This window comes from Myotis myotis, unplaced genomic scaffold (assembly GCF_014108235.1).
Source record: "Myotis myotis isolate mMyoMyo1 unplaced genomic scaffold, mMyoMyo1.p scaffold_m19_p_1, whole genome shotgun sequence".
Lineage (NCBI taxonomy): Eukaryota > Metazoa > Chordata > Mammalia > Chiroptera > Vespertilionidae > Myotis > Myotis myotis.
In genome coordinates, this window is record NW_023416313.1 from 214,158,055 (window position 1) to 214,182,838 (window position 24,784).

A 24,784-nucleotide genomic window follows, 5' to 3' on the forward strand; every position below is an offset into this window, starting at 1 on the left:
GAAATATGAGTGCAACTTCCTGTCCACTCAAAATGTGGGTTTCTCTTCTTGATGCAAGCCGATTTTTCTGGCTCCTCAGTTGATAAAATCGTCACCCCAAGAAACATGGGTAAGTGTAAAATTTTTAAATGAAATAAGATTTCTAAGTTGATCACATACTTTTGTGTGATTGTCAGTGATGTTTGCAATGTTTTGTCTAGTTTAGGTTGTATAAATGTGGCAATGCGGAGCATCATAAGAGAGAAAAGAGGATGACACGTGGTTTCCTCTATTTGAGGAATGATAAAAGGATGTCAGAATTTGCCTTTACAGTTAGGTAAAATTATATGCAAAAGGGGGATGTTTATACTCTGTTCCCTCTTCATTTGGCAAACTGAATTAAGTGGTTAGAAAGATAGGTCTATGCCGAAACCGGTTTGGCTCAGTGGATAGAGCGTCGGCTTGCGGACTGAAGGGTCCCAGGTTTGATTCCGGTCAAGGGCATGTTACCTGGGTTGCGGGCACATCCCCAGTAGGAGATGTGCAGGAGGCAGCTGATCGATGTTTCTCTCTCATCGATGTTTCTAACTATCTCTCTCCCTTCCTCTCTGTAAAAAATCAATAAAATATATTTAAAAAAAAAATAAAAAGAAAGATAGGTCTATATCCAAGAAAGCTCCTGGCTGTAGAGTTAGTTAGCACCATATCTTCATCAGCACAATGGTCTAGTGATACTTTTTATACCATCAGAACTAAAGTGAAATTTGGAAGTAATATATTCATTATTAAGAATATCGATTAATAATTCTTAATAAGTGAGTATCACACTGTCTGGCATGTAGTAGAGTCTTAATAAGTAGCTATTAAAATGATAAATAAAGGCAAATATATCCTATAACACTGTAGGGAAACATTTTTTCTATTGATCACTGTCATCAATGATTTGTACTATTTTAGGAGCTGGTTAAGAATAGTTATATTTTAATATGCTATGGATTATCTTCTTTTGGCAATTGGTAACAATGAAAACAAAAGTCAAAAATGTACATTTTTTTCAGAACTAGTTCTAAAAACAATTTTTCTGAAAGTTTGATTAGTCAAAATAATAACTGAAAAGATGTATGAATAATAAAATTATGTATTCATTAAAATCTCAGATTCACACTAATTTAACAACTATTTTCTGCAGAGCTGGTATTGTATGTGAAATGTTCCTGTACAAATTATACTCTGAGGGCTTCTGGCTTCTCCACTGTGCTCTGAGTAGATGGCCAAAGATGACCTCCTTTTAGGAAATGTAAGGGACAGCACAAAGGACATCTATGAACTACTGGTGTTGTCATTAAAACAATAATATTAGCTAATATTGCCATGTGCTAGGTACTTTGCTTCATGTGTTACGTCATTTAATCCTCACAACAACTCTAAGAAATGGGTACTATCTATCTTACACCTGTGAAAACTGAAAGTTAGAGACGTGAAGAGACACACATGTTCACAAATCCCCCGAAGACTGCATTTCAGTCTCCAGAGCCCCCCCCCCACCCCCCCTGCCTGTATGGCAACAGGGAAAGACACCCAGTATCTTCTTCATCAAACCACTGGGTCTTGTGGTTGTTTCAGACAAGCCAGGAAATGCTTTTACACAGAAAGAAATGTGTCCCCTTGAGAATGTTATAAGTCATCCTAAAACCATTCTTTCCATTTTACTCATCTTTTTTTAGAGAAAAAAGGTACATATTTTTGAGTAACATGAGTAAAGGAGGAGGGGGTCCTCACTGACCCAGCTCTCTTGGTCCTGGTGCTGAGGAAGGATATTTCGTGGTTCAGGTGCTCTCCCAGACACAACAAGCCCAGCAATGGATGTGATGTTGTGCAGCTATCAGAGTTGCATCCTCAGTAGCTTATTCAATCCTTCATACATCTCAGATTTTTTTCTAGTGTCATTTTCCTTCTCACTTATATCTTTTCTTTTAGAAGGATTTTAGGGGTCAATTTTCTCAGTGGTAGTTTATCTGAAAATGTCTTTATTTTTGTTTTTGAAATTGAGTTCTGCTGGGTAGACAATTATGGGATGACATTTTCTTAACCATTTAGAAATACCTATCCACGGTGTTCTGGTGTCTGTTATTATTGCTGTTGAGTACTCCTTTGTCAGTCTAAATTTCATCCTCTGTAGCGAGTCCATCTTTTCTCTCTGGCTCTTTTTTCTTAGTTTTTGTTGATCTGCAGTTTGATGACAATGTGTCTGGTGTAAATTTCCATCTTCATTTGTTTGTTTTTAACCCCAGTGGGATTCACTGGGCTTTATACATTTGAGGATTCCATGTCCTTCATGAGTTCTAGACTGCTGTTGGTCACACTTGTTTTGTGTTATATGTCTATTCTTTTATTCATTTTCTCTCTAAAGCTTTTGGGGATCTGGTATTCTTCTTCCTTGTTTTTCTTAAATTTCACACATAATGGCTAATCTCTCTCTCTCTCTCTCTCTCTCTCTCTCTCTCTCTCTCTCTCTCTCTCTCTCGTTTGTTGGAAGTCTATTTGTGAGAATTCTTTGAAGCCTGTGTTGGGGAGCGTCCTCCAGGGAGGATTTGTATTTACTTCTTCCTCATGCCTAGAATATTTATTTTTGGTGCATTCATTTTCATATTATTTAAATTACTTATTGTTTTGTTTTGTTTATATGAATTGCTTTTTATATGAGGAAAGAAGTTAAACCATGTCCTTTTTAGGAAGGCAAAATGGTCCATCTGTGGGTGAAACAGATATTGATTGTCAAGATTCTTTACATCCCATCTCATATAGCCTTTTGATTCCACTTTTTAGCATTTTAATTGCAATCAACATTCATACGGAAGAATTCACATATCCTCAGTGTACAGCTTGCTAAGTTTTACAAACAGAACTTGTTCATGGTATAAACACTTTTATAAAGAAATAAAACCTTACAAATTCTCAGAAGTCCCTAAGTACCCTCTTCTAGTCATTACCCAACCCCTCCAGTTAACAACTTAACCACTACCTGGCAGCCGCCGCCTTCTTCTCCTTCTCCTCCTCCTCCTCCTCCTCCTCCTCCTCCTCCTCCTCCTCCTCCTCCTCCTCCTCCTCCTCCTCCTCTTCCTCCTCCTCCTCCTCCTCCTCCTCCTCCTCCTCCTCCTCCTCCTCCTCCTCCTTCTTCTTCTCCTTCTCCTTCTCTCTCTCTCTCTCTCTCTCTTGCACACACACACAAATGTTTACTATGACACTTTACATGATTTCCTGCATTAATGCAGATCAGCGTTGTTGAGAAGGAAGAGAAATGCACAATGGTTCTTACTTGTAAGAGATGATTAGATAGATAGATAGATAGATAGATAGATAGATAGATAGATAGATCTCACAGTAGGTCTTTATATGTTCTTCATTATCATATTATAAGTAGTAAAAGATAATTTCAACTTTAAATTCACAGAGGATTCCTAAACTAAAAATAGGTTATAAAATTCAGCCTCATAACTGTGAGAACTGGGAGATTGTGTTTTTCTTGGTGTGGTAGCAAGATATTTGCTCCTTTTAGCCATCTATTTCCAACATCAAGCGCAAGAAAAAAATAAAAGCCTGTTTAAGTAAAATTCTTACGTTATCCATTATAACTTGTAGAAAAGAAACACTTTGCATTTTAACCTTTCAAAGAAAGCATGGTGATAGTTCTAAGGAAACATAACAACACATTGCCACAGAGTTTGAGGACATGATGTGAGATCATTTTTATAAGTTTATTTGAAGGCCATGTTTTATAGAGAACATAAAAGAGATGACTTCTAGAAAATGTGAGGTTTTATATATCTAATTTGCATAAATGATTATTCATAAGTCATGTTCTGTAATTAGAACTGTTCTAACTACAAGACTTGTGCTAATCTATTGGTGCTACTATTTAGATGGAAAATAGAAAATATTATCTTCCTTCTCAACAAAGGCAGTCTGAATTGTTGCAAAAATACCTCAGATTTTTAAGGTATTTTTGTACAAAAGACAAAAAACAAAATAAGAGATTCTAGCATTACAATCTAGGATTGTGGCTGAATTCTACCAAAGATTAGATACGTCATTTGGGGTTAATTGCTTAATAGGTGGCTCAATTCTATATTTGAAATATAGGATTATAATAACTAGCACAGAGTTGTAGTGAAACATAAATTAAAACAAATATGCATGCCATTTAATACAGTGCCCAAAACATCTAGCCCTCACTACATGGACCACTACACTGATTTCTGACAGCATAGATTAATTTTGTCTGCTTCTTAATCAGATAGTGTATACTCTTTGTGCCTGCCTTTTTCTGTCACTCTGCATTATGTTTCTGAACTTCAACCATGTTACTGCATGAATGAGCAATCATTTGTTCATTTTCATTGGTTCATGGATTTCAATTGTGTTGATATACAACAGTTTACTTATCTATTGTACTGCTAATGAGTATTCCAGTTGGGGGATATTACAAATGGTACTACTGTGAACATGCTAATTCTATATCTTTCTGTAATCATATACATCTATTTCTGTTGAGCATGTGCCTAGAAGTGGAGTTTCTGAGCCATATGATATACACAAGTGCCAGTTTTCCAACCAAGGTACACCCATTGATGTAAAGGGCTGTTTTTCACATTCTATTCCTATTTTTAGGTGTGGTAAAACTAGAACACTTCAGTTCTTCATTTTGTTTTAAGAGTGACATATGTATACTACACACTCTGAATATTGGTTAAGCTGTCAGAATCCTTGTGCCTTGTGGAGACAGGTCTCTTTTGTGCCTAGGGCTCAATGACACTTGGAAGGGGGTGTTTTTGATGTTATCTGCACACAGGTAGAAGGCAAATCTTCCTTCTCTTGCCTAGTGACTCTACAAAGCTTTCTGTAAATGCACCCATCAGATAAATCATAAAGCACCAATAGGCCTCACTAGCAAAGGAAGATAGAAGTATTTCTCTACCCCTATATGGTGAAAAGGGTGGATTCTTTATTCCTATATGAACCTGTAACATCAAACATATATATATATAGTGCCCTGCAAAATGTACACACACTTTGCAAAATTATAAAGGCAGTGTTAGTAAAATATATTTCATTTTCAAAATGTAATAGAATCAGTTGTAAAATGTGTACACATTTTTGGGGGACACCATATGTATATATATATATATATATATATATATATATATATATATATATATATATTCACCTAATAAAGAAGGAAACTGATGATCACAAGATTTTAATCAAAACTGAGAACATTCTGACCTCTGTTTCACAGGAGTATCAGAAAGATAACGTGAGTTAACCACAAAGGAAGCAAAGGAAGAACAGAAGAGACAGTGTTATCTAATTCTTGATGAAGGTTCAGCAAGCTCTGCTAATTTAAAATACTTTATCAAATTTCTTGTGACAATATTTTCTTGGCTAATAAGCTGATTTTGAAAGTGCCTTACCTCTAGAATGCCTATGAAATTGACATTTGAAATCATACAACCATATAGTTTATCATACACTCAAATGCCTTTACTGTTACAAACACATCAATGAATTTGCCATCTTTTTTATTAGCTCTTAAGATGACTTTTCAACTTTAGTTTTGCATTCTTAGATCATGTCCAGTGAGAAAGAGAATTCCCTGGAATCTAGTATCTCTTGGATAATTCTTATTTGAAGTAAGTAAAATATCTCAGCTTGATTTCCTTTATTGAAGTCAATTAGATCGTTTTCCCATTACAAACACCTTATTGTAGTTGAATGCATTTTTTAAATCTCTAATAAGTAAAATACAAGAATATTGCTTCAAAATCCTGGTGTATCTTTTAAACATCTAATTTATTCTACTTCATCTTTTATTACAGAAACAAAGGCATTTTAAAAAGAGATGTCAATCTCTGTGAAATTTATTTGTGTTTGCACCAACCTCCTGAGATTCACGCCAAACAAACTGGGGACAACAGGCTCTGAAAGATTGATTCTTGAGGGTTTCCTTACCAGCATTCCGTGATGATAAACACATGGACGTCCACCCACCAGAATCAACTGGCCACACTAGCTAACTGCCAGGGGCCTGGATCCTGACTCCACACCATTGACATCTGTGTGAAAAGGGATCTATGTCCATTCTTTAAAAGCATTCATGAATTAACCAGCACTTTTGGAAGCAAAGAAAATTGAAAAGTGAAAGAGAATTCGATGTTGAGGACAAACTAAACAAGGCAAGACTTACTTTGCTGTTTAGCTCCTAAGAACGAATGTAACTGCCACGTTGAAAAGAAGAAAATGAACAACAGCACATGTACTGATGAGCAGCACGACCTGGATCACTATTTGTTTCCAATTGTTTACATCTTCGTGATAATAGTCAGCATTCCAGCCAATATTGGATCTCTCTGTGTGTCTTTTCTGCAAGCAAAGAAAGAAAACGAATTAGGCATTTATCTCTTCAGTTTGTCACTGTCCGATCTGCTGTATGCTCTCACTCTCCCTCTCTGGATTCATTATACTTGGAATCAAGACAACTGGACTTTCTCTCCTGCCCTGTGCAAGGGGTGTGCTTTCTTCATGTACATGAACTTTTACAGCAGCACAGCCTTCCTCACCTGCATTGCTGTGGACCGGTACCTAGCAGTTGTCTACCCGCTGAAGTTCTTTTTCCTAAGAACAAGAAGATTTGCATTCATGGTCAGCCTGTCCATCTGGGTAGTAGAAACCATCTTCAATGCTGCCATTTTGTGGGAAGATGATATATCTATAGAATATTGTGGCACCAATAAGTCTACTTTTACTCTATGCTATGACAGATACCCTTTGGCGGACTGGCAAATTAGGTTCAATTTCTTTAGGACATGTATGGGCTATGCTATACCTTTGGTCATCATGATGGTTTGCAACCTGAAAGTTTACCAAGCGGTGCAACATAATCAAGCCACGGAAAACAGTGAGAGGAAAAGAATCATAAAACTACTTGTTACTATCACATTGACTTTTGTCTTGTGCTTTACTCCCTTTCATGTGATGTTGCTGCTCCGCAGCATTTTAGAGCCTACAGTTGACCCAAAGTATGGGAAGCAGACCTATAAAATATATAGAATCACAGGTGCATTAACGAGTTTAAATTGTGTCGCTGATCCGATTCTGTATTGTTTTGTAACTGAAACAGGAAGATCCGATATGTGGAATATATTAAAATTCTGTACTGGGAAACTTAATAAATCACAAAGACAAAGAAAAAGCATATTTTCTATGTCTACCAAAGATACTGTGGAGTTAGACACCCTGGAATAGAACCAAGGAATTGTTTTAAGATGCACAATATTATATCATCAAGATTACTTTTTGAAAAGGAAACCTAGCATGGGATGGAACTAAGTTTTCCAACTGAGGGAATATTTTAATATCCTCTCCGATGGGGAAATATGTTGAAAGTGCACTGTGCAGCTCCTTGGCTTTTATTAAATGAATATTAAAGAAAAATCTAATATTTCCTAATTACTCAGAATTGTTATTGTTGATGGCAATTGTTTTTGTATCTATGCTATAATCCCTCAGAGGTTAGTAAGATATGCAGAACTGTGTGTCTTTAATTTGATAAGCTTTATGTCTGGTTTTTATTATTTTTCTCACTCTTTCTATAGATTTTAAGCTGTTAGCTATAACATCTCCCAACCATATGTCCTTGTCTCCAACAACCTCAACTACAAAATACCTCTTCTAATCTTCTCACTCATCCTATCTAATAATAGACAAACATGGTAATTAATCATACCTCCGCTACGCTTCCCATTGGCTAATCAAGGTGATATGCAAATTAACTGCCAACCAAGATGGCGGCCAGCAGCCACGCAGCTGAAGCGAACATGAGGAAGCCAAGGTTCCCTGCCTGCCGCGGCCAGGCTCTGAGCTCCAGTCTAAGCAACAATGTTGCAATTATAGAAGCTAAACAAACCCCAGATACCTGCTTTCAGCCAGCTAGCCTCAGAGCTGGGGCCGCAACAAAGTTTTAATTACAGAAGCTAAATAAATCCCAAAATAAAAAAAAAAGAAATAAAGGAGAGACTGGGAGCTTCAGTTGCAGGCTTGGCCCGCCCTAAAGGGGGTGCAGGCAGCCTGAAAACAGCCTTCAGCCCCTCATCCAGACTGGCCAGGCACCCCAGTGGGGACCTCCACCCTGAAGGGGGTGCGGGCAGCCTGAAAACAGCCTTCAGCCCCTCATCCAGACTGGCCAGGCACCCCAGTGGGGACCCCCACCCTGAAGGGGGTGCGGGCAGCCTGAAAACAGCCATCAGCCCCTCACCCAGGCTGGCCAGGCACCCAAGCGGGACCCCCACCCTGAGCCGGGACACCATTCAGGGCAAACCAGCTGGCCCCGACCCGTGCACCATGCCTCTATCCTATATAGTAAAAGGGTAATATGCAAACTGACCCTAACAGCAGAAAGACTGGGAATGACTGGTCACTATGACACACACTAACCACCAGGGGGCAGATGCTCAATGCAGGAGGTGCCCTCTGGTGGTCAGTGAGCTCCCACATGGAGGAACTCTGCTCAGCCACAAGCCAGGCTCATGGCCGCCAGTACAATGGTGGTGGTGGGAGCCTCTCCTTCCTCCTCAGCAGCGCTAAGGATGTCTGACTGCAGCTTAGGTCTGCTCCCCGCTGGCAAGTGGACATTCCCCGAGGGCTGCCAGGCTGCCAGAGGAATGTCTGATTGCCAGCTTAGGCCCAATCCCCTGGGGAGCAGGCCTAAGCCAGCAGATGGTCATCCCCTGAGGGGTCCCAGACTGCAAGAGGGCACAGGCTGGGGTGAGGGAACCCCCCCCCTGCACAAATTTTGTGCACTGGGCCTCTAGTTACTAAATAATTATTGAGCCCACTCTAAATACTGTTTTGTATTTATTATTGGGGTTACAAAATATATGGTCTCATGAAGCTCATATCAGTTCAGAAACCTAGAAACCTAGTCACTTCTATATAAAGGAAAAGTAAATGGGCTAGAGTGACAATCTGAAGGCTCTTCCATGATATAAAGCACACGAGCTTTGTGGGAGCTCTTTCAGCTGCTCAAAGACCTTCTTTACTTTCTTTCAAATCATGTGTTTTTTTTATTTTGATTTTTAAATATTCACAGTTAAGTACATAGTAGTTGAAATTACCAGAAGCTTAACGTTAAGAAAAAAAGACATTACAGATAAAAAAAAATACATTTATTATATTAAATCTTATATTAGGGGACTTCTTTTAGGACTTACAATATTTAGAGAGTCTTGATATAATATATTCTTTTGAGTTGTCATTATAGAAATTACACTGCTAGTTTTAAGTAGGTATTAGGTGAACAGTTTTCCTAAGCAATGTGTTTTTATTTTTATTTTATTTTATTTTTATTGATTTCAGAGAAGAAAGGAGAGGGAAAGAGAAATAGAAACATCAATTATGAGAGAGAATCACCGTCAGCTGCCTCCTACATGCTCCCCACTGGGAACTGAGCCCACAACCCGGGCATGTGCCCTGACTGGGACTTGAACCGTGACCTCTTGGTTCATAGGTTAATGCTCAACCACTGAACCATGCTGGGTGGACCTAACCGATGTGTTTTTAAAGATTTTTATCCTACTCTTCTCCTTTTCTTTTTCCTTCTTTGTCTTATCTGTTTCTTCTACTCCCCCCGCAAATGATCAGATAATAAATGTTTTGATTCCATTTGCTAGTCTCACAAAAAGCCAGATAACAAGAAAGTCCCATCTCCCTTCAATAATGAATTTCTAGATACACACTAAAAAAAACAATAAGTGCACAAACTAACTCATTTTCCAGGAAAATATCCATGATGGTGTGTAAATTAAAACCTTGCTTGAAGGCCATATGTACATTTTCTGTTCTTTGCATTTTTCTGGTCCTAAAGTTTGTAGAGAATTAATAAATTGTGTCTGGGCACTCAGAGAAACACATATGCTGAAAAATTGGAGGTATACCATTAAAATGAACAGTAACTAAAATAGGCCCTGGCCGGGTCGCTCAGTTGGTTAGAGCATTGTCCTCATACGCCAAGGTTTCGGGTTTGATCCCTGTCATGGCACATGCCTAGGTTGCAGGCTCGATCCCTAGTGTGGGGTATGCAGGAGGCAGCTGATCAATGATTCTATTTCATCATTGATGCTTCTATCTCGTACCCTCACCCTTCCTCTCTGAAATCAATACAAATATATTTTTTAATTAAATAAATAAAAGAAGCAACAAATGAATGCATAAATAAGTGGAACAACAAATCAATGTGTCCCTTTCTCAAATCAATTTTTAAGAAAGGGTAATTAAAATGCTTTAGGCTGTGTGACTAATTATTGACAAATTATTAGCAGCCTGTGAGTTGAATACTTGTTAAAGTCTCATGTCTTGTCCAAGATCACAAGACTTCCTAAGAATCCTGACTTCTCTCCAGAGTTGCTTTGCTCCTTTTGTTTATTTATTTATTTACTTTTTAAACATTTCTACTATTTCTTTTGTTAAGCATGCTGAAGACATCTGCATGAAGAGCTGTTGAGGATAGACACTGAATTTTGGTCAGGAAGAGGGGGAAAGGGGAGTTGTTTCATTAATTAATACCTCTGGGAATATAATAAATCCTATAGATCTTAATTAAACTGTTACAGAGAACTGGCTGGGTGACTCGGTTGGTTGGAGCATCTCCCTGTACATTAAAAAGTTTCGGGGTTCAATCCCTGGCCAGGGCGCATACAGAGAGCAGCCAATTGATGTTTCTCTCTCTCTCTTTCTCTCTCTCTCTAGTCAATGGGAACGTATGTCCTTGAGTGAGGATTTAAAAAAAATATTTTACCTTGGTTATATGAAGAGATGTAGCAAATACATACGTGTGGCACCTTTCATGAGAATGTTCTAGCCCTAGCTGGTTTGGCTCAGTGGATAGAGCATTAGCCTGCAGACTGAAGAGTCCCAGGTTTGATTCCAGTCAAAGGCACATGCCCTGGTTAAGGGCTCCCTCCTTAGTGGGGGTCATGCAGGAGGCAGCCAATCAATGATTCTCATCATTGATGTTTCTATCTCTCCTTTTCCCTTCCTCTTTGAAATCAATAAAAATATATTAAAAAGAAAAAGAATGTTCTACCCAATGATTGACAGCAAAACCATTGATTTAGGATGTTGCGAGATAAGTTTCAATATAAACCAGGCTGCCAAAACCTTCGGGCAGCCTATCCTTCCTATCTGAGCAGGGCCATTCATGGAGAATCCAAGCTGGGAGGATGCTCAGATGATTGAGTGCAAAGCCTCCAGACATGATCCAAAATCATCTATACTCCCAACATAGGGAAATTAAGCCCTTAGTTTTAAAAGTTTTTTGGCTCTTGATTAAAATTCTCCATTAAAAACTAAAAGTACTTCTGGAAGGAATAAGACCTCACCTGGGACTCTTGTCAGAAGACCTACACTGGGACACTACCGATCCACTTACCTATGAGATTTTTTACCTCAGGTATGTTTTGTGCTCTCCCTATAAACTGCAAGGACAATAAGAACACTTGCTTTTAACAAGCAGGTGTAAAAAATACTTTGTAAATTTTGATTAGAGCATTGTCCTGAGATTTCTTAATGTTCATTATTACTATTCTCATCTTTATCAGGATTGGTGGCCAGCTACCTAAGACATAGAAAAGCCCCTGGAGGGACCCTGTGGGTGGGCATGTAGCCATGTGGGCTGGTAGGAGCTGGCTCTCGCACGCACTGTTACGGTTACTTCCTCCAGGTGGTTAAATACATCCACTGAGGCACTTTAAGGGCCTCCTTGTTCCTGGTTCTGTGGGACATCCTCAATATGCCTGCTCATAAGAGTTCATAATTCTGAGGAGACATGCTCAGGACATTATCATAAACACACAGGTAAATATCCATTTTTAATTTTTTACTTTTTATTTTCTTATTAAGAATGTCATTTTTAACTTCATGAACTCAATTAGACCCCTGGATAGGCCAGGGAAGGGACTGAGCAGAGAGATATAAAACCTCCAATTAAGAACTTGAAATACAACCAAAAAAACCACCTCATTTGGTTCACGTTATACAGCATCACCTCCCCAGGAGCATCTTGAGAAAATCTGCTTTCTCAACCTGATTTATTCCTTTTTCTCTTTTCTGTCTAAGCTGAACACGCCCCCCCCCCCAAGACCTTATATTTCTATTCTTTAATCTCATAGTCAAATAAATAATATTCATCTATTACCTCAATTGACCTTGTGAACTTGATTTTTTTTTTAAGCAGATGTACCAATTTTAAAATAGAATATGTGATGCATAGCATATAGGCATTTCTTTTTACATCACTTTTATCTTGCCCTGGGCTTCACTCTGTCATTTATGCATAGGGTCCCTGATCCTTTCTAGTTGAACCCATCCACAGGTTGCTATGGAAACACAACAGCTACTATAACACCCAGTCCCACAAAGGCCTTTGTGATAATAGGCTTCTTTGTCTAGGTCCATCAGGTGACTCTGCCATGAATCAGCAGGCTGCTCCTCCGACAGACACATCCACACACAAATACATATCCATATGTATAGACACATACAGAGACACATACAGAGACAACCTGCCCCATCTCACAAAAACAAACAAATACCTCATCCTTTGTAGCACTTGCTTGTGCTGTAAGATATCTAATACCAACTAGTCGAATACACGTCACTGCCTTAATTTCTGAAAGAATGCACCATATGTGAATTTTCATTTCCTTATTTACTAACTGAGCAGCCGGGGGGACATTGCTAAGATTCTCCCTCCCTATCCTCTCTCCCTCCTTCCTCCCCTAGCCAACCAACAGTGGCTGCCAAGGGAGCGATGGTAAGGAAATGTTTAATCTACATTTTTCTTTTCCTCTACTATCCTGGACAAATCCAGTTCTGACTGAGATGTTTTATTTGCATCTCTTGGGTAGACGACTTTGAGGGAAAATAACAGAAGGTTAATTTAAAAGAAAGCAAGAATGTCAATTCAAGTAAAAGAAAATTTTAAACACTATTTCTTTTTATCCTTTGCCATTTCACAGCTTAAAGATGGAGTGCAAAGTGACCATGTTCATGTTATCAGCTGCACTAGCTGAATGCACCTTTGTTGTAGGAATAAGCTGACGATGGCAAAATCAAGTCACATTTGGGTGAGGGGGGAGTGATGTGGAAGTTAAGATTCCTCTCCTCCAAAGATCCTTTTCTTACTAGATCATTTGTTGCCGGCCAAGAAAAATCACACAGGGACCCTGTCTGTGGCCACTAGGTGACGATCATGTTCTAATTGGAACTTTGAAGTTCATGGCCAACTGGGACTCTTCAAGAGCAAAAAGGAGCTTAAGGAGATATTTTTTTTCTATCCAAGAAACAATTTAGAAATATCTCCTATGAGTTGGAAATGAAAGGGGAGAAATGCTGAAATTCAGTTTGCATCATTTATTTCTCTGCTCTTTGGAAAACTCAGCAATAATCATCAGATAATTTCACTTGGTTTAAACTCCATATGTCATTTCAGTATTTTTTTTTCAGCCTGTTAAAATCAGTCCAGATGTAAGAAAACATAAGCTAAATTGTGTTATTTCTGAAAGATTGTAGATATAACATTGGTGACTTGTTTTTTATTTAGTTATCTGACTCATAAGAAAATACTAGCTACCCGTCACATAAATAGAAGCATAAAACATTTGAACTACTAGCTGCTTGCAATTTTGCCTACTATGACGAGATTACTTCTATAAAAGTCAAGATATAATTCAATATATGTATGATTTTCAATTTCTAATTTATTATTGTTAAATCTCAGCACTTAAAAATTATATCTGTTACTTTGAATTGTTTAAACCTGTTCTTCTCCAAAGAACAGTAATGCAATCACATTCTAATTTAACAGTATTTACATATTATTAAACATATAATGGCCCGTAATCTATTTTTTCTCCCTGTTATTTTATTAAGCCCTTTATTAAGTACCAGTGGGTTTTTAAAAAACAGGTTATAATTCCTCAAATAATGTTGCAATTAGGTGTTTAAAAAGCAAGCCAAATAAAGGAATGCAGTATGGAAGTCTTCACATCATTGATCAGTGCAAGCTTTAGAATAAACATAAATTTTGTAATCTAGAAAACGTGTGCTCAATTAATTTCAAATTAAATATAATCAAGAAATCTTGACCTGCAATGACTTGACTTGCCAATGCTGTGAAAAATATTAACTTCAGTTCGTAGAAGCTATTGATCATTCTTGGATATTTCATTGAACTTGTGAACATTCTTTTGAAAGAATCTTGTTCAAATTCCTGGTCTTGGCTCCAGGACAGCGGTTCTCAACCTGTGGGTCGCGACCCCTTTGAGGGTCAAATGACCCTTTCACAGGGGTCGCCTAAGACCATCGGAAACCACATATATAATTACATATTGTTTTTGTGATTAATCACTATGCTTTAATTATGTTCAGTTTGTAACAATGAAAATATATCCTGCATATCAGATATTTACATTACGATTCATAACAGTAGCAACATTACAGTTATGAAGTAGCAACGAAAATAATTTTATGGTTGGGGGTGACCACAACATGAGGAACTGTGTTAAAGGGTCGCGGCCTTAGGAAGGTTGAGAACCACTGCTTTAGACAGTTAAACGGAGCCCATAACAGGACTGCAATAGTAGACTAGGAAGTGCCTCTAGAAATACCACAGAGAGGTGCACTGTGGGCCTTTAGAAGTGTGCACAGAATGATCATCAACTCCAGTAGGCTTGACTAGTTTTTTCAAATATACATAACCAGAAATCTTATCTCTCACTCACTCATGGAAATGACACTTGCTGTTTTGAATCTTCAGGGAAATGCCTTCAGTGCTTCTCTGGCAGTTCACCCAAGAAAAGAGAGTGTGACACCCTGCATTCAAAAGCACTATGGGACCATCCGGACCAGTGTGGCTCAGTTGGTTGGATGTCATCTTGTGCACTGAACACTGAAAGGTTTCCGGGCAGGGCACATGGCTGAGTGGTGGGCTTGATCCTGGATAGGGAGCATGCAAGAGGCAGCCAATCAATGTTTCCCTATCACATGGCTGTTTCTCTCTCTCTCCCTCTCCCTTCCACTCTCTAAAAAAAAAAATCAATAAAAATATTTTTTGTAAAAAAGACTGTGGGACAGAAGATCTAATGCATCTTCAGCACCTATCCAATTCTCCTGGGATGAAAGGATTGCCAACACAAAGTAGGGTCTGGAATAAGCAGAGATTCTCTTTCTTGCTCTACAAATCTTGTTCTGACCCTTCAAAAGGGCTATTGTTAAGATTGTTCTCACTGGGAATCAGAATTGTTTATTGAGTGAATAAATAATAAGTTAATTACAAGGAATGGTACAATTTTACTCTTTGTTCTAACCCCAGAGTTCAGTTTTTGAAACCCTTGGAGCTATTTGCCTTTTCAGTTGAAAATGTTTTAGGTTATCTAGGAAAATAACCTTGAGAAATATTTTCCTTTTAAGAAAGCTTTATTCATATTTTTTACATTTATCAAAGTAAAACAGAATCAGATATCACCAATGACCTTTTACTCATTGGAAATTGGTAAAAAGAGAAATTGTCATCTTGATTTTCATCCATCATTCTTTACTCATGAGAAATTTTTAAGGATGTTATTTCCTTAAATTTTAAGTAAAATGTTCACAAACTGACTTAATTTAGTTGCAGACTATACAATGCGATGAATCTCTGTTCATTGATTCAGTGCTACAAAAAAATATTGCTGCCTTTTCTCTTTAAGTTACTCAATAATTTCCAGCGCACATACCACCAAGCTATAGGAAATTCCATCTCAGTCATTACTACCAGGTCCTCCTCTGTGGGGTTCACACCAAAATCAGGGAGTTTTTGCATATGCTAAGAAAATGGAGGTGGGGCCTTTGATTGCTAGTCTCTAACAATCACCAGTGACAGTGATATTATCTAAGACTTCAGTGGTCCTTTGAACCTCAGTGGTTCTTGACTGCCTCCCTATTTTGGGGGCACAGAGCTCATTGACAAGACTTAGAAGCCAGTGAATGACCCAGACTCCTGTGCATTCCCTTCAAAATTTACATGGTTCTTGGTTCAGGAATGAAGCATGTACCTAAGTTAAACCAATCAAAGCAGTCCAGTCTCCTGATTGGTTCAGTGGTGGGCATGTGACCTACCCTACTTAGAAGGCTGGGACAAAGGCTATTTCTTCTGCTGTGGCTGATGCATTATGCAAATGAGATGCCTGGAATCTCTGTGCCACTTTTTGATAATGAAAAAAAAACAAATAGAAAGATGGAGAACTCAGGGAATCAAAGGGCACTGCAGCTGGATCCTAAAAAGTGATCGGTCTCCACACATTGCAGTTACATGAACCAAATAACCCCCCTTGTTCTTTAAATCAGAGCTCAGTTTTTTTCTTTCTTGAACCCCAAAAGTGGAATGTGGAATATGGAAGTGAGGGTGATGTGTCAGAGTCTAGATTATTGAATAGACTGAAGAGGTATGATGGAGAGGTGAAGTTAGTAGCCCTTGTTATTAAATGATGGTAGCAAAATAACTGCTTGAACTGTTCCCTGCTACATCCTGGGACTCAGAAAATGCCTACCAGAAAAGGCTCTCACATCAGGGAATTGTTAGGAAAAAATACAACATTGGTGTCTTTGGGCTTCTTTTTATAGCCTTCAATCAGGCCTGCAAGGGAAAGTGTGTGTGTGGGCGGGGGGGGGGGGGGGGGGGGGGGGACTTCCATGATGTATTTTCAAATCTAGAAAATACTGCTGCCCCCCTTCTCCCAGGAGGCCCATCTAAGCAGTGTGTTTTTAAAAGAGTGAGTTTTAGGTAGAAAAACAAAGTCAATATTATCTGTGAGTCACTAGCTAATAGAGTCTCAAAAGCCAGACATTATGGAGAAAGAAAAAAAATCTTAAAATCCCTTAGGCTCCCATTTCATATCCAGAACCAGGCCTGGCTCGGCCAGGTGGTTCAGTTGGTTGGAGCATCATCCCATACACCAAAAGGTTGTGGGTTCGATTCCCAGTCAGGGCGCATGCCTAGGTTGTGGATTCGCTCCCTGGTTGGTGTGCATGCAGCTGACAACCTATTTCTCACATCAATGTTTCTCTCTCTATCTCTATCTATCTCTACCTCTATCTCTATCTCTACCTCTACCTCTACCTCCATCTCTATCTCTATCTCTAACTCTATCTCTATCTCTATCTTTCCTTTTTTCTCTTCCTCTAAAATCAATAAAAACATTTCCTTGGATGAGAATTTTAAAAAATCAACCAGGCCTGGATGACTTAAATTTGGAGTTTTCTGTAATTCAAGGGAAGTGAGAAACAAAGTTCCTGTTCTTCAAGAACCTGCAAAAATCTGACCTCCTGACCCCAGTGGACTGTGGGAAGGAGACAAGGAAGAATTAGAAGACTTCTTCATCAGGGACCTCATGGACCGGGGAGCAGTAGGAGCTTCCAGCATGGTTGGGGGAGAACAGTCAATGCTTGTCATTTGCTCTCCCTGTGGGCAGCTACAAACCCCATATTCATCCAGATGCACATCAACATGGTACAAACATCGAGATTAAAATACAATTGTGCAGATCAAGCACAGCACAAGAAATCCATGTCAACAGGGAACCATTCATTTCACAGGCATAGATTTGTACATTTACTGTGGCAGTTTTAGAGTATATGGCAGCAAAGCGTTCTAATAAAAAAGCATGGCAATTGTCCAACCCTGTCATCTTTTCCAAATTTGCACCAAATGCCATGTGACCTGCCTCTCTCCTATCACCACAAGGCCATGTAAGCCTCTTCTACCCCAGAGTCATCATGAGAGGAGCTGGGAGAGGTGGAATATATCTGAAAGATTTAGCATTTAATACCCCGAAGTAGCTGAGTTAACCAAATGAGTCAGTTTAAGCAGAAAGAGATGGAGCTATGTTTAACTCATGAGTGAAACAATATTTTTGAACCCTACTATCCAGCAGATTGGTGACTCAGGAGAAAGAATAGACCAGTACTGGGAAATAAAACTCCAGTACAATTGAGTCATACTGTGATCATTGTCTCTCAGATGCCTAAGCTTTGACTGGAAGTGGCCTTCCAGAACAGAGAGAGAAAAAACAAAAAACATTCCTTGCTTTAAAATAATTCTGTCCACCTGTGACCTACAGGCTGGGTTGACTATAGGTCCAGTCATTCGTGTAATGGTTCTCAAACTTCAATGTTTGTAAGTATCACCTGGGAATCTTAGTTTTAAATATTCTTATTTTTTGTCCCCAGACACAGAGCTCCTAAAACTCTTGTAACTCCCTAAGTCAGTGGTTCTCAACCTTCTGGCCCTTTAAATACAGTTCCTCATGTTGTGACCCAACCATAAAATTATTTTTGTTGCTACTTCATAACTGTAATGTTGCTACTGTTATGAATCATAATGTAAATATCTGATATGCAGGATGGTCTTAGGCGACCCCTGTGAAAGGGTCGTTCGACCCCCAAAGGGGTCGTGACCCACAGGTTGAGAACTGCTGCCCTAAGTGATAAGAGCCCTGGGAGCATCTCTTATTCTAATATTTGATCTTTTACTCCCTCCCAGAATTCCTGAAACTCTTGTAATTTCCTGGGTGAGAGGAGCATCTTTGCTTGACTGAGGTGACTGAGTGGGTTGCTGAATGGCTTCTGGATGAGGACTAGAATGAATGATCTGTGATTAGATTAGCCTTTTCAGTGCCACTGAGCACCCTCCAAGGAGGAGAGGGGGGTGAATAATTGATCATGCCTGCACGAGGAAGCCTTCATCGAATTCCAGAGGTATGGATTGGAGAGCTTCCAGGTTGGCAAATAGATCCACCCAGAAGGGTGACACACCCAACTCCTCAGGGACACAAGCTCCCACAGCCAGACATCCTTCTCAGAGGACTGCACCAGGACCAGCATGTTGACAGAGAGAATGAAGTTGCCTTTCCACCCAGGAGCCATCTTGAATCGAAATCTAAGAAGATATCTGTCCTAAGAGAAAATATGAGTCTTGAATTTGAAGTTCCAAAAGATACTAAATGAGTCATTAAAAAAAAAGACTGTTTAAGCCAGCAGAGATGACATACTTTCCATGTGCAAATTTAAGGTTATTTTTTTTTTCTCACAACCAGTGTGAGTGAGGTTTTCAGGGCAAGACAGTAATAGTTTGTTTCCCACACCCACATGCAGTAGGCAAAAATGGGACCTCCCGACTCAACACATGTGTGGCAAATGGCTGTTACACTCATTTTACATAAGCCTAGTTTATTTAAGCTGAAGTTTCATCTACTGGAAAACAAAAGCAGAAAACAGAGCTACTGTGAGTGACCCAGAAACACTGGGTGCTGGAAGGATGGGTGGATGGATAATGAGGATTAAGTCCTCTGCAAAATTGTCCTGTCTCTTTACTTCAAAACACATTTGTTTTTCTGGCATTTACTTGCTAAAATGAATTCGGTCCCTTTCGAGGAGGACACCCATAAAGATAGAATGCTAATAATCATAACACCTAGCACCACATCTTACTTATAGTAGGTATTAAATATTTATTTGGTCATTTGATGTGCTGATTACATTGGAGGAGAGATATCATGTAAATTACCTTATGTACTTGGTTGACTCAATGGAAATGAGGAAGATTGGATGAGATCTAGGAATATGAATGGGGTGAATCGGGCTGGGTATGGCTTTTCTTTGCAGGGGCCTATATTGGTTGGAGAGCCGGGCTCCCTGTCTGCTATCCAAACTGCGCTGGGAACAGGCCAAGGGCTCCTTCTGCTGCTTCACTGTCCTCTTAGTTCCAGCTGCGAGGGAAGACTGGCCACTGTTTCTTTTTCTCCATATTCAGCTCTGGAAAGGCATTTGAAGAACACCTAGTAAAAAATCCTTCTATTATAGGTAAGGAGTCTACCAAAGGTCACACAACGTCTAAATGACAGAGACTGGAATAAGTTTCAAGTCTCCCAAATCAGGCGTTTTTCCTTTGCTGCAGACTTTTCTGGTTGCAAGCAATTAATCAAACTGTCAGAGGGAGGAAAAAAGATTATTGGCCCGGAAAAGAAAAGTCCAGGTGCAATTTCAGGTACGGCTGAATTTAAATGCTTAACTCTTGTTGCCAGGAAGGCATCTTCACCATCTTCCTGTTTTACCTTTGCTATTTTTAAATATTCATTTGTTCGTTCATTCATTCATTCATTCATTCTGCTATCACATCAAAGATGGCTACAAGCATCTCCAGGCTTAGCTTCCACTGCTTAGAAAATCCAGTAGGATGAGACAGTCTCTTCACTGATATTTCTGGTTCTCCTGCCCTCGTTCCTGACTTAAACCAGCTGCTGTGGTTAGAAGTGGACAGTCTCACTTCTCCCAGAGACCACACGTGCTCCTGAAGTGGGGTGCAGTCACATCCTAACCATGAGACTGAAAGGAGGATGTGGCTTTTCAAAGGACAATCAGGAGGAAAAGTGTCTGTTGCTATGACCATGACCATAACCTTCTAGGCCTGTGACACCAGACACACCCCTTGTGTTAGTCTTCATTGAAAGGGGTGGCAGTTTATTTAACTTTATAAAAGGGGAGAAATTTTGCATAGAGAATAGCCACCTTCCACAGTGTTCATCCTGGAAGGTAATATCAAGAAGAATCCTGGCAGGCAACAGAAAGGTCACTCAAATTTAGAGAAAATGAGGAAAGTTTAATAGAGAGATATTTACAAAGGCAAGGGCAGGGTGTCAGGGTGTCACAGGGATGGTGCAGTACCTGGGGGCAGTAACTTCTGGGCTCACTGACACTTCTGGCCCCAAAGGGCAAGAGGAGGGCTTGGTTTCCAAACCCGGAGACCCAGGGAATGGCCTGGAGAAGGCAGCTGGACTGAACTGGGACCTTTAGCAATGACAGAGCCTCAAAGTAGGAGCTGGGGGCAAACATGTACTCAAAACTTCCTCTCCTCCCTCCCTCCAGTTTTCTACAGGAGCTTCCCGCTGGATGAAGCACGGGGAAGCCAGACGCGAGGACTCTCCCTGTTGTGGTTCAGAAGGTCAGCCTCTCAGGGCACAGAGCTAGATGGAGAAGGTGGAAGAGTGCGTCGAAGGAGGAACAGACTCATGTTCAATTTCTCAGTTATATTTACACTCTAGTCACGGGGCAAATCAGGGCAATATGCTGTCTGAACACATGCCCTTGTCTAAATTCCTGTCCTGCAACACTGCCTGCTAAACATTTATAATAAAAATCCATGGAAGCACACAGGATTGTGAGCATCCATGACAATAGCGCCAGTGAGGTCCACTGGGGCTTCGGGTCATCAGATTTGTTTTAGTTTTTGTTACTTGCTTACGAGCTGTGTGACCGTGAACAAATCAGATAACCTCTCAGAGCCGAGTTTTCTCATCTTTAATATGAAGGTATTCCCCTTGCCCTTCTGGTGCTCTCTCTCTTATTCAGTATGAATGAACTATTAGATATAAAAGTGCACTGAGAGTGATAAAGCACTACTTTTTAAAAAATGTTTGTATTGATGTTTAGAGACCAGAGAGGAACGAGAGGAACGGCGAGGGAGAGAGAGAAACATCAATGAGCTGCCTCCTGCATGCCCCCTACTGGGGATCGAGCCCACAACCCAGGCATGTGCCCTGACCCGGAATGGAACCAGCAACCTTTTGGTGTACAGGACCACTCTCAACCCACTGAGCCACACCAGCCAGGGCAAAAGCGCTAATTTTACATTGATCACTTCAACCTTCAGAGTGAGCATAAGAAATCTGTTAAGATGGTTTATTTATGGGCATGAATTTTAATAATTTTTCATCAGAAAAAAGTTCTAAAGCCCATTTGACTCATTCCATATGTGGTGGTACATTTTCCTGCATCAAAGTAGAAATGAATTAATGACACATTAACCTCCAGTTTACTGCGGGCTTGCAATAAGGAAATGATTTTCTGTGATTCTGCTTATTGCTGAAAAAATTAATCAAGTTTTCTGCCTGACAAGTGAGTCACTGTGCTTATTATCTGTTTATGAGCAGGCAAAGCCCAAAGCATCCGTGTGTCCCACTGAGTTATGGAGTCCTTTAAAGGCAGAGCGTTGGCCATGGATCTTCCTGCCACCTCTCCCCTGCCGTTCGCCGAGAACGTTTTCCATAATACAGCGAGGCTTTCCATAATACAGCGAGGCTTGTCACAATTTATTTCTGCCCTGCTGGTTCCTAGGTTGACTGCCTAGATTTCTAAAGCCCAGGCTGCAAGCTGTGGCCTGATAAAAACTCCTAGACAGAATTCCCCTCACGCCTCCCCCTTTCTCCTCACCCCCAGCCCTCTCTGCATATTCTGGTTGCTAAGACTCTTTCGATCAGATTCCCTTATTGTCCCAGTTGCCTGGGAACTTATCAGTGATAGCTGCCAGGAGTTCATTGAGAGTGGACTGTGTGCTGAGAACTCTACATCCAATAGTTTACTAATTTGCCTCCAACAATTTTATGAAATAGATGTGATTGTCTCCATTGTACATCAAAGGACTAAAGCTTAGAGAGGCTTAAAGCAGACCAGGAACTTGAACTCAAATGCCTGAGTCCAAAGCCTGTGACCGCAATCACCATACTAAATGATATAGCTTATCATTTCCCTGTTGTTCTAGCAGGCTTTTCTTTCTTTCTGTCTTTCTCCCTTACAGTAAAATCTGATCGATTGCCATTGAGAAATCAGTCTCACTTGGATCCAGATGCAGAGGGAGTTTTGCTCCTCTTATGTCAGGAGATGCATGTGTACACATTGTAGATTTATTGTAGGCTCTTCACTGGGAAAACTCTCACTGTCCGCCGAGGACCGCATGTTAACAGCTAAGAAAGGAACAGCAGTATCAAATTGCTGTTCTCTATCAGTCACTATGAAGTCTAAATTCTAATTCTTAGGATATCACATAAAACCCAAGGCCATCAGTGAGCTAAATGGTCAAGAGTCAGTGTGTTCAGTTTCGCCATATACTATTGTGATACAAATATAACACGGGATTCTTTTAATAGAAAAATCTAGGAGAATGCTAAATGGTTGAGAACCTGTATATGGAATTTAATCAACTTTTGCTAAATGATGACTATAAAAGGTCAATTCCAATGATAACAAACTTTACCCCTGGTAAAGTTCCCAATCAGTTTCATGTCATTCATATTCCATTTCATTTTACTTCTTAAGTACATAGGAGAAGTGTATGAGAGAAAAAAAATGTGCACTTATCTTTTTTTTTAATATATATTTTATTGATTTTTTTACAGAGAGGAAGGGAGGGAGATAGAGAGTTATTAACATCGATGAGAGCGAAACATCAATCAGCTGCCTCCTGCACACTCCCTACTAGGGATGTGCCCGCAACCAAGTTACATGCCCTTGACCGGAATTGAACCTGGGACCCTTGAGTCCACAGGCCAATGCTCTATCCATTGAGCCAAACCGGTTAGGGCCACTTATCTTTTTAAATGATATTATAAGGGATAGTGAGCAATTCAATAAAAAGAAAAGCACTTTATTTATTTATTAATTCTTTCAATGAACTTTTGTCAAGTGCCTAATTTTTGTTAAGCACTAGGAGTAATGGAAGCTTATAGCCTAATAGGGGATCCAGGGACAAGCAACAGTGAGTGCTACAGTATAGTGAGTGTTATAGTAAGAGTTTTGTAAGAAGGGTGGGTGGGCGTGGCACTTCTAGTTCAGTCTTGGGTCCAGGAAAATGTCCAAGAGCACTCACTGTCTCCTCTGAGATTGAAATCCTGAATAGGCATTAGTCATGTGGGGGAGGGTGTTTCAGGCTGAGAGGCAGGACATACAGAGGCCTGGTTCCGTTTTAAGGAAATGAAAGTAGTTCAGTGTTATTGAAGAAGACTCTAAAGGAGGAAGTGGCAAAAATTAAGAGATGGAAAGAAGCAGAAGTTAAATCTTAGAGTCTCTTAACTAGGATAAATCATTTGGACTTCTATATTAAAGTTGATAAGTAGGCATTACAAAGATTTAAGCATGTGAATTATATGATCAAATGTGTGCTTTAGGAAGGTTACTTTTGTCTCAGTGTTCAAGAGGAACTGATCTGGGTTGGTGTCCTCATGGGGTGACTTTGACCTTGACCTCTGAGAAGTCTGAACCCTTATTTGCCTTGTCTTTGTTGGGCCATAGTTATTGCAATATGCAAACTCTACATAAGGCAAACCCATATTCAGTTAAGTATCAAGTCCTATAAGGACAAATTCTATTCCCCCAAAGCGGAAGATGTCAATTGTAATCAACCTGCTACTAAAAGGCTGGTCTCTGCTGATGGCAGGTTGGACATTCCAGAGTAGCATTAATCAGAATACTGGCTGAAGTTTATTTTAATGAGTGGTGTGTGTGTGGTAACACTCAATTTTTATCTGCACTAATAAAAGAGAAACATGCAAATTGGTGCCACTCTGCTACGCCTACAAGCCAATCAGATGAGTATGCAAATTAACCCAACAAAGATGGCGGTTAATTTGCATATGCAGGCGCAGCGGAGCTAAGACTGAAGACAAGCACTGCAGAAGGAAGCCAAGTACTGCAGAAGGGAGTGAAGCTGTGGAGAAACAAGCGGGGCGGCTGAGATGGGAGGGAAGCAAGCAGGGTGGCAGAGGCGGGAGGGAAGCAAGCAGGGTGGCAGAGGCGGGAGCGAAACCACTGAGGGTATCGCTCCCTTCTCTGCTTCGCTCTGGCCACAGGAAGCCCTATTCTTGCAGGAATCTTCCTGCAACGGGAC

At 39.9% G+C, this 24,784-nt stretch overlaps 1 protein-coding gene across 2 annotated transcripts; it reads left to right on the forward strand.

Moving 5' to 3' along the window:
• The first annotated feature begins 35 nt into the window (after nucleotides 1-35).
• On the forward strand, nucleotides 36-7,719 carry GPR65 (G protein-coupled receptor 65). 2 transcript variants are annotated; one of them, XM_036314753.1, is made up of 3 exons: nucleotides 38-109; nucleotides 5,606-5,669; nucleotides 5,856-7,719. In XM_036314753.1, the coding sequence occupies exon 3, from the start codon at nucleotides 6,277-6,279 to the stop codon at nucleotides 7,279-7,281; it is 1,005 nt and encodes a 334-aa protein (XP_036170646.1). In that variant the 5' UTR covers nucleotides 38-109; nucleotides 5,606-5,669; nucleotides 5,856-6,276; the 3' UTR covers nucleotides 7,282-7,719. The 2 variants fall into 2 exon arrangements, with proteins under 2 accessions (XP_036170637.1, XP_036170646.1); XM_036314744.1 differs by lacking the exon at nucleotides 5,606-5,669 and having other exon boundaries at nucleotides 36-109.
• Nucleotides 7,720-24,784: the final 17,065 nt, after the last annotated feature.

Excerpts from the sequence above, each read along its gene's own strand:
- GPR65 (XM_036314744.1), top strand. The coding sequence starts at position 6,277 with ATGAACAACAGCACATGTACTGATGAGCAGCACGACCTGGATCACTAT.